Genomic DNA, 8,321 nt, shown 5'->3' with positions numbered 1-8,321 from the left:
TCTGTATTATTAGTAGTAGTATTGTTATTAGTAGTATTGTTAGTAGTATTATCAGTATTATTAGTAGTATTGTTAGTAGTAGTATTGTTAGTAGTACTATCAGTATTATTAGTAGTATTGTTATTAGTAGTATTGTTAGTAGTACTATCAGTATTATTATTAGTATTGTTATTAGTAGTATTATTGTTAGTAGTATTATAGTATTAATAGTAGTAGTATTGTTATTAGTAGTATTGTTAGTAGTATTATCAGTATTATTATTAGTAGTATTGTTAGTAGTATTATCAGTATTAGTAGTAGTAGTATTGTTATTAGTAGCATTGTTAGCAGTATTATCAGTATTATTAGTAGTAGTAGTAGTAGTGTGTGTCCGCTAGTTGATTCGTGGTGTGTATTGGCATCTCCATTGATTATTAATGGTTAGTAGTAGAGGTGTTGGCTTGGTGGTCTCTGGTCAAGCGCAGGCAGCCATCGTGCAGGAGTGAACAAGGCTAGTGACCCGGAAACTGACCAGATCCACTTTTATATGCGGTCTCCTCTCTTTCTTTCCTTCTCTTCCTCCTCTCTTTCTTTCTTTCTTTCTTTCTTTCTTTCTTTCTTTCCTTCTTTCTTTCTTTCTTTCTTTCTATTCTTTTACTTTTCTTCTTTCTTTTTTTGGTTCACATTTACTTTAGTACTGACCCGTTAACTCCCTATTCTATCCTCCTTTCTGCATGTCGTCAAATCCTTCATATCCTAGTCTTGGTCTTAGTCTTACGTTTTAACCTAAACATTTAACACCATGTAACTTCGAAATATACAATCTGGGACGGTGACTTGGATCCTAGTGGACACTCTCAGCGTTGTTAGTATTATTGCACTTACTGTAAACTACACTGTGTTTAAATATGAAGCTTGCATTGTAACCCTGCACTGCCCTGGAACACCTGCGAGTCGCCTTGGATAAAGGAGCCTGACAAATCAATAAATCAATAATAAATAAATAATATACACTGTATTTAAACATATCTCTCTCTCTCTCTCTCCTCTCTCTCTCTCTCTCTCTCTCTCTCTCTCTCTCTCTCTCTCTCTGTTTGACTCACAGGACCAGCCTCCTGACGGAGGTGTCGCTGTAGTAACCATGGCAACCAGCTAACACCTGCAGTCCCGTGGGCCTCGGACCGAACAGAAACAGAAACCAACTGTCAGAACCGGAACCGAAACAGAACCCAAAAACACAAACAAACCCAGATTATTTATTTCCATATATATATATTTTCTATTTTATTTATTTCCTGCCATCGCCACTGTGCAATGGAGAGAGACTCTGAACCCATCCACCAGGGGGAGCCGCTGTGCAACCAGGACTCGGGAGCTCAGAGTCAGGGAGGAGGAGGAGGAGGAGGAGGGGAGGAGAGGGGTGAAGGAGTGAGAGAAAGAAGGGAGGGAGGAAGGGACACAGAAGAAGGAGAAGGAGTGGCAGGAGACCTGGAGCCCTGGGACAGGGATCAGAATCTAGGGCAGGATCGTGGAGAGGAGAGGGGTCCAGTGGAGGACAGTGAGCGAGGGGAGGGAGGGGGGCAGGACTCTGCAGAATACTGGGGTGAGTCACCCCTGCAGGGGCCGGACCAGCCTCCCTGGGACTCGGGTTCAAGTGGCACAGAGCGGGGCAGCCTGGACGAGCTGAGTGTGGCGTGGACTGACAACCCGCTGAGCCGGGGAGAGGAGGGGAGAGAGGGGGGGACTGAGGGCTCTCACTCCCCATCTCCACCTCCCTCACCCTCCGCATCCCGCTCTCCTCACCCTCCTCCCTCTCCACCTCCTCCCCCTCCCCCTACCCTCCCCCTCTCCTCCCTCACCCTCTCCCCCCTCCCCCTCTCCTCCCTCTCCTCACCCTTCCGCATCCCACCCCTCCTCCCTCTCCTCCTCCCACCCTCCCCCCGTCCACCTCCCCAGTAGGGAGTGGGAGGCGTAGGGGAGAAGCCCTCTCCAGGATCCCTACACCCCTCAGAGCCGGGGCATGCCGGCTCCTCCTGTCCCTCCCCCCTCCACCCGCCCCCTCCCCCTCCACCTCAGCCTCTGTCTCTACCCTCCCCCTCTCCTCCCTCACCCTCCGCATCCCCCTCTCCTCCCCCTCCTCCCTCTCCACCCTCCCCCTCTCCTCCCTCTCCCTCCCCCCCCCTCCCCCCCCCCCCTCCACCCTCCCAGGGGGAGTCCTCCCCCTCCTCTGTCTCTACCCTCCCCCTCTCCTCCCTCACCCTCCGCATCCCCCTCTCCTCCCCCTCCTCCCTCTCTACCCTCAGCTTCCATTGCTGTTAAGCAGTCAGACTGTTACACAGAGACAGGGGACAGAGAGGGGGGTGTTAGAGACAGTGAGACAGGGGACAGAGAGGGGGGTGTTAGAGACAGTGAGACAGGGGACAGTGAGACAGGGGACAGAGAGGGGGGTGTTAGAGACAGTGAGACAGGGGACAGTGAGACAGGGGACAGAGAGGGGGGTGTTAGAGACAGTGAGACAGGGGACAGAGAGGGAGGTGTTAGAGACAGTGTGACAGGGGACAGAGAGGGGGGTATTAGAGACAGTGTGACAGGGGACAGAGAGGGGGGTGTTAGAGACATGTTGACAGGGGACAGAGAGGGAGGTGTTAGAGACAGTGAGACAGGGGACAGCGTGACAGGGGACAGTGGTCTGGACCGCGAGGAGGTCAGTGACCCGGCTCCTATCCCAGGCTCTCCAGAGCCCAGCGGAGAGGGCAGTCCTGTGTTTCTGGCTGTGGGGGAGAGAGAGGAAGGGCGTCGCGTGCAGGAACAGGAACGAGAGGCCCAGGTAATTACTGAACTGTTTCACAATCAGGAAGCCGCTGTCAGGCATAAATCCCCCTAGAAACGCTCCCCAAGCAGCATGCTGCTTCCCTCTCTGTGCTTTACACTGAGACACTGAGACACACTGAGACACACTGAGTCACTGAGACACAGTGAGACACACTGAAACACAGTGAGACACACTGAGACAAACAGAGATACACTGAGACACACTGAGACACACTGAGACACACAGAGACACACTGAGACACACAGAGATACACTGAGACACACTGAAACACACTGAGACAGACAGAGATACACTGAGACACACTGAGACACAGTGAGACACACTGAGACAAACAGAGATACACTGAGACACACAGAAACACTGAGACACACATAGATACACTGTGACACTGAGACACACTGAGACAAACGAACTGTGAGATACACTGACTGACAACACTGAGGACACTGAGAACACACACACACACACACACACACACACACACACACACACCAAGCACAAGTGTGTGTGTGCACACACACTGTATAGTCCACTGAGGTAAAAGCGACTGTATAGAAGCAGTGAATCAGGGGACTCGTGTTTTTTTAAAGGTATTTTTATAAACAGGAAATGCAGCTGTTCTATAAAGAAGCCTCTTAATAAGAAGTCTGGACAGGAAATGTTTGAAATGCCTCTCAACACAGGGACTGTTTGAAATACCTCTCAACACAGGGACTGTTTGAAATGCCTCTCAACACAGGGACTGTTTGAAATGCCTCTCAACACAGGGACTGTTTGAAATGCCTCTCAACACAGGGACTGTTTGAAATGCCTCTCAACACAGGGACTGTTTGAAATACCTCTCAACACAAGGACTGTTTGAAATGCCTCTCAACACAGGGACTGTTTGAAATACCTCTCAACACAAGGACTGTTTGAAATACCTCTCAACACAGGGACTGTTTGAAATGCCTCTCAACACAGGGACTGTTTGAAATGCCTCTCAACACAGGGACTGTTTGAAATACCTCTCAACACAGGGACTGTTTGAAATGCCTCTCAACACAGGGACTGTTTGAAATACCTCTCAACACAGGGACTGTTTGAAATGCCTCTCAACACAGGGACTGTTTGAAATGCCTCTCAACACAGGGACTGTTTGAAATCCGTCTCAACACAGGGACTGTTTGAAATGCCTCTCAACACAGGGACTGTTTGAAATGCCTCTCAACACAGGGACTGTTTGAAATACCTCTCAACACAGGGACTGTTTGAAATACCTCTCAACACAGAGACTGTTTGAAATACCTCTCAACACAAGGACTGTTTGAAATACCTCTCAACACAGGGACTGTTTGAAATACCTCTCAACACAGGGACTGTTTGAAATACCTCTCAACACAGGGACTGTTTGAAATGCCTCTCAACACAGGGACTGTTTGAAATACCTCTCAACACAAGGACTGTTTGAAATACCTCTCAACACAGGGACTGTTTGAAATACCTCTCAACACAGGGACTGTTTGAAATACCTCTCAACACAGGGACTGTTTGAAATGCCTCTCAACACAGGGACTGTTTGAAATACCTCTCAACACAGATAATTTACTATATAGTTACCATGATTTAATCCTCTGTAACCGTCCTGTTTTTATCTCCAGGATCCTCCCTCTTCCAGCCCTGAGGAGACTCCTCTCACACAGGCTGCAGAAATATTTGCTGCAGAGAGCGCTGGAGGTAATGTTGAGCTGCTTCCCTGCTTTCACACACAGACCGCTGATGAGCACTTGTACTGAAGCACTGCAAGATTACATTTATAATTCATATCAATGAGTCGTTAAGCAGGCTCCTATCCAAAGCGACTTCCAGAGACTAGGGGGGGGTGAACTCTGCTTCATCAACAACTGCTGCTGCTGCAGAGTCTCTTACGTGCTTTACCAGACCTCTCTGTGCTTTACAATGCTTCCCTATGCTTTACCAGACCTCTCTGTGCTTTACAATGCTTCCCTATGCTTTACCATCCCTCTCTGTGCTTTACAATGCTTCCCTATGCTTTACCAGACCTCTCTGTGCTTTACAATGCTTCCCTGTGCTTTACCAGACCTCTCTGTGCTTTACAATGCTTCCCTATGCTTTACCAGACCTCTCTGTGCTTTACAATGCTTCCCTATGCTTTACCAGACCTCTCTGTGCTTTACAATGCTTCCCTGTGCTTTACCAGACCTCTCTGTGCTTTACAATGCTTCCCTGTGCTTTACCAGACCTCTCTGTGCTTTACAATGCTTCCCTGTGCTTTACCAGACCTCTCTGTGTTTTACAATGCTTCCCTGTGCTTTACCAGACCTCTCTGTGCTTTACAATGCTTCCCTGTGCTTTACCAGACCTCTCTGTGCTTTACCAGACCTCTCTGTGCTTTACAATGCTTCCCTGTGCTTTACCAGACCTCTCTGTGCTTTACAATGCTTCCCTATGCTTTACCAGACCTCTCTGTGCTTTACAATGCTTCCCTGTGCTTTACCAGACCTCTCTGTGCTTTACAATGCTTCCCTGTGCTTTACCAGACCCTCTCTGTGCTTTACAATGCTTCCCTGTGCTTTACCAGACCTCTCTGTGCTTTACAATGCTTCCCTGTGCTTTACCAGACCTCTCTGTGCTTTACACTGCTTCCCTATGCTTTACCACACCTCTCTGTGCTTTACAATGCTTCCCTATGCTTTACCAGACCTCTTTGTGCTTTACAATGCTTCCCTATGCTTTACCAGTACCTCTCTGTGCTTTACAATGCTTCCCTATGCTTTACCACACCTCTCTGTGCTTTACAATGCTTCCCTATGCTTTACCAGAGACCTCTCTGTGCTTTACAATGCTTCCCTATGCTTTACCAGACCTCTCTGTGCTTTACAATGCTTAACGTGCTTTTCATACAGTTTCTGTCTTTAAAATACATTTGAGAGTGACTCTTTGTTCATACTAAGACCAGCTTTCTTGCTTAAAAAATACTTTGTTTTGACAGTGTTTCTTGCTTCAAAACTCAACATTCACGAGAGAAACTGACAATTTGGCTGACTGACCAAACCACACACGATGACAACATCGAGCTGACACACGCAACGCACAACACACACTCACGCCGATAGGCCAACAAACGCACACGCACGCACAATACAAACAAGACCAAACACACGTGGAACACACTGTCACAAAGCGGCGACACACACAACGCACAACACACACGCACCTCACAAACACACACACACACCACGCACAAACACACAACCACGTGCGCACGCACAAACACGTGACGCCACACACCACACTGTGAAGGCAACGCACACACGTCTGCGTGCAAAAACACACACACACACGCACAAAGCACCACACACACGCACAAACACACACACACACTGTCAAACACACATCACGCACAAACACACGCACAACGCACAAACACCCACGTGTGCACGCACACACACACAATTGACATACAAGACACACATCACACACGCACAAACGCACGCACACACACACACACACACACACACACACAAAAACACACACACACACACACACACAGCACACACACCAACACGCACAAACACACACACACACGCACAAACACACACACACGCACACACACACACACACACGCACAAACACACACACACGCACAAACACACACGCACACGGACGCACACACACACACACACACATGCATGCGCACACACACACACACACAGTGTGCTGAATTTAGAAATGCTGAAAGGAACCCGACTGAGTCAGCGACAGAACGAATCAAATCTTTTTAACCCCTCAGCTGCTCAGGGGCCCCTGGTCGATGCCTCGAAGGGGGAGGGGCAGGGGGAGGAGGAGAGGGCGGAGCCAGGAGATCTCACCCCTGTGATGTACTCTGAAGCCCCGGACAGCGACTCTGCTGATATAGAGAGGTAGGAGGCCGTTTCCTATTAGATCCTTTTTTTCATTAAGAAACAAAAAACAACCAGGGTTTTAGGTTTTAAAAACCTAGAATTCTAGGAGATTCGGTGCTCCAGCGGTTACAGCAAAGCATCTTGATACCAGGAGGTTCAAATCCCAGCCACTGACTCGACTCACTGTGTGTGACCCTGAGCGAGTCACTGAACCTCCTTGTGCTCCATCCTTCAGACACAAAACAAGCGAGGTCCTATTGGAAGAGACTCTGCAGCAGCAGCGGTTGTTGATGAAGCAGAGTTCACCCCCCTGGTCTCTGTGAGTCGCTCTGGATAAAAGCATCTGCTAAAATGACTAATTTAATAATAATAATAATAATAATAATAATAATAATATAATAATAATAATAATAATAATAATTAGCCGGAGTGATATTACATTATTATCGCTGTTCCCCTTTCAAGGAGCGCTAAGCGAAGCTTCTGAAAATCAATTTCTTAACTCATGTATACATTTGAAGGCAGCGATGGAGGTGGAGAGCGTCTGGCTGCTGATCCCTGCATTGATTGATCGTCCCAAAACTAAAGCACACAGTTTCCAAACTCAGTGGGGTTTCGGAGGAAACCAGTGCTTCACATCCCATTAATCCCATTGAAACCAGCAGCCAGGTTCGAGAAAAAAATACAAAAATCGTGTGTATCTTAAAATAGAGACGTAGATAACAAACTTAACATGAGGCAGTTATTGCACTGAATGTGCTATCCTTGGATAAAGAATAATAATAATATATAATAATAATAATAATAATAATAATAATAATAATAATAATAATAATAATACATCAATTTAATAATCCATATATAAGCTCCCGAGGGGGGGCTAGCGATTCGACTCCCCATACAGTGATCTTGAATCCCATTACATTGTGCTTGTAATTAATTAACTGAGCCCCCCCCCCCCCCCCCCCCCCCCAAGTGTCTCTAGAGGCCTTGGACAGGGTCGATCCTACCGGACCCTCCCCACCCCTCGGACTGGACTGGGAGAAGCTGTGGGAGAGCCGTCGGGCCAGTCCCCCCCCCCACGCCAACGGAAACAAAGCAGACAGCGAAGCAGCCCGCAGGCTGGCCGCCCGACTCCTTTTTCTCTGGAGGGATTCAAGAGAGGTGAATGTGCGACACCCACCTGTACAAGAAGTGAGTTTTTATTATTATTATTATTATTATTATTATTATTATTATTATTATTACACTGATACCTCCTGGTATCAAGCCCCTTTAACCGCTGGACCCCTGAGCCCCGCCAGACCTGTAGTGCCGGAGGACAACACAGATCCTAGTGGCTCCACAGCAGACTCGCAGGCACCCTGCCTTCCACAGGGGGCGCTGGTGCGCAGTGAACCCAGGATTACCCTGCCTACCTGAACTCCTCCCCCCCCGGGCGGTGCTCGGCTAATCTTGCGCTGCCCCCTGGGATCTCCCGGCCCTGACCGAACCAGCGATATCCAGGCTGTAGGGGCCGTCCTTTACTGGATGGGACCACGAGACTTCTATATACTGTACTAATATATACTGTGATAGCGCCTGATATTGATCTGATACAGCCA

General features: G+C 48.1%; 1 protein-coding gene across 1 annotated transcript; it reads left to right on the top strand.

Annotated features, from left to right (window-relative positions):
- The first annotated feature begins 1,293 nt into the window (after positions 1–1,293).
- On the top strand, positions 1,294–6,739 carry LOC121303009 (TATA-binding protein-associated factor 2N-like). The gene is made up of 4 exons (XM_041233405.1): positions 1,294–1,666; positions 2,283–2,806; positions 4,453–4,528; positions 6,606–6,739. Exons 1-4 carry the CDS (start codon positions 1,294–1,296, stop codon positions 6,737–6,739), a joined length of 1,107 nt encoding a protein of 368 aa, XP_041089339.1.
- The last annotated feature ends 1,582 nt before the right edge of the window (positions 6,740–8,321 follow it).

This window comes from Polyodon spathula, chromosome 31 (genome assembly GCF_017654505.1).
Source record: "Polyodon spathula isolate WHYD16114869_AA chromosome 31, ASM1765450v1, whole genome shotgun sequence".
Classification (NCBI taxonomy): domain Eukaryota; kingdom Metazoa; phylum Chordata; class Actinopteri; order Acipenseriformes; family Polyodontidae; genus Polyodon; species Polyodon spathula.
The sequence above is the reverse complement of the archived record's forward strand: the minus strand, read 5'-3'. Positions and strand labels throughout refer to the sequence as shown.

What these genes read in the sequence shown, in the direction of transcription:
- LOC121303009 (XM_041233405.1), top strand. Translation starts at nt 1,294, where the DNA reads ATGGAGAGAGACTCTGAACCCATCCACCAGGGGGAGCCGCTGTGCAAC. An exon ending in GGGCAGCCTGGACGAGCTGA is followed by an intron (nt 1,667 to 2,282) that starts GTGTGGCGTGGA and finishes CTCTACCCTCAG; the next exon opens with CTTCCATTGCTGTTAAGCAG. An exon ending in TGCTGCAGAGAGCGCTGGAG is followed by an intron (nt 4,529 to 6,605) that starts GTAATGTTGAGC and finishes TTAACCCCTCAG; the next exon opens with CTGCTCAGGGGCCCCTGGTC.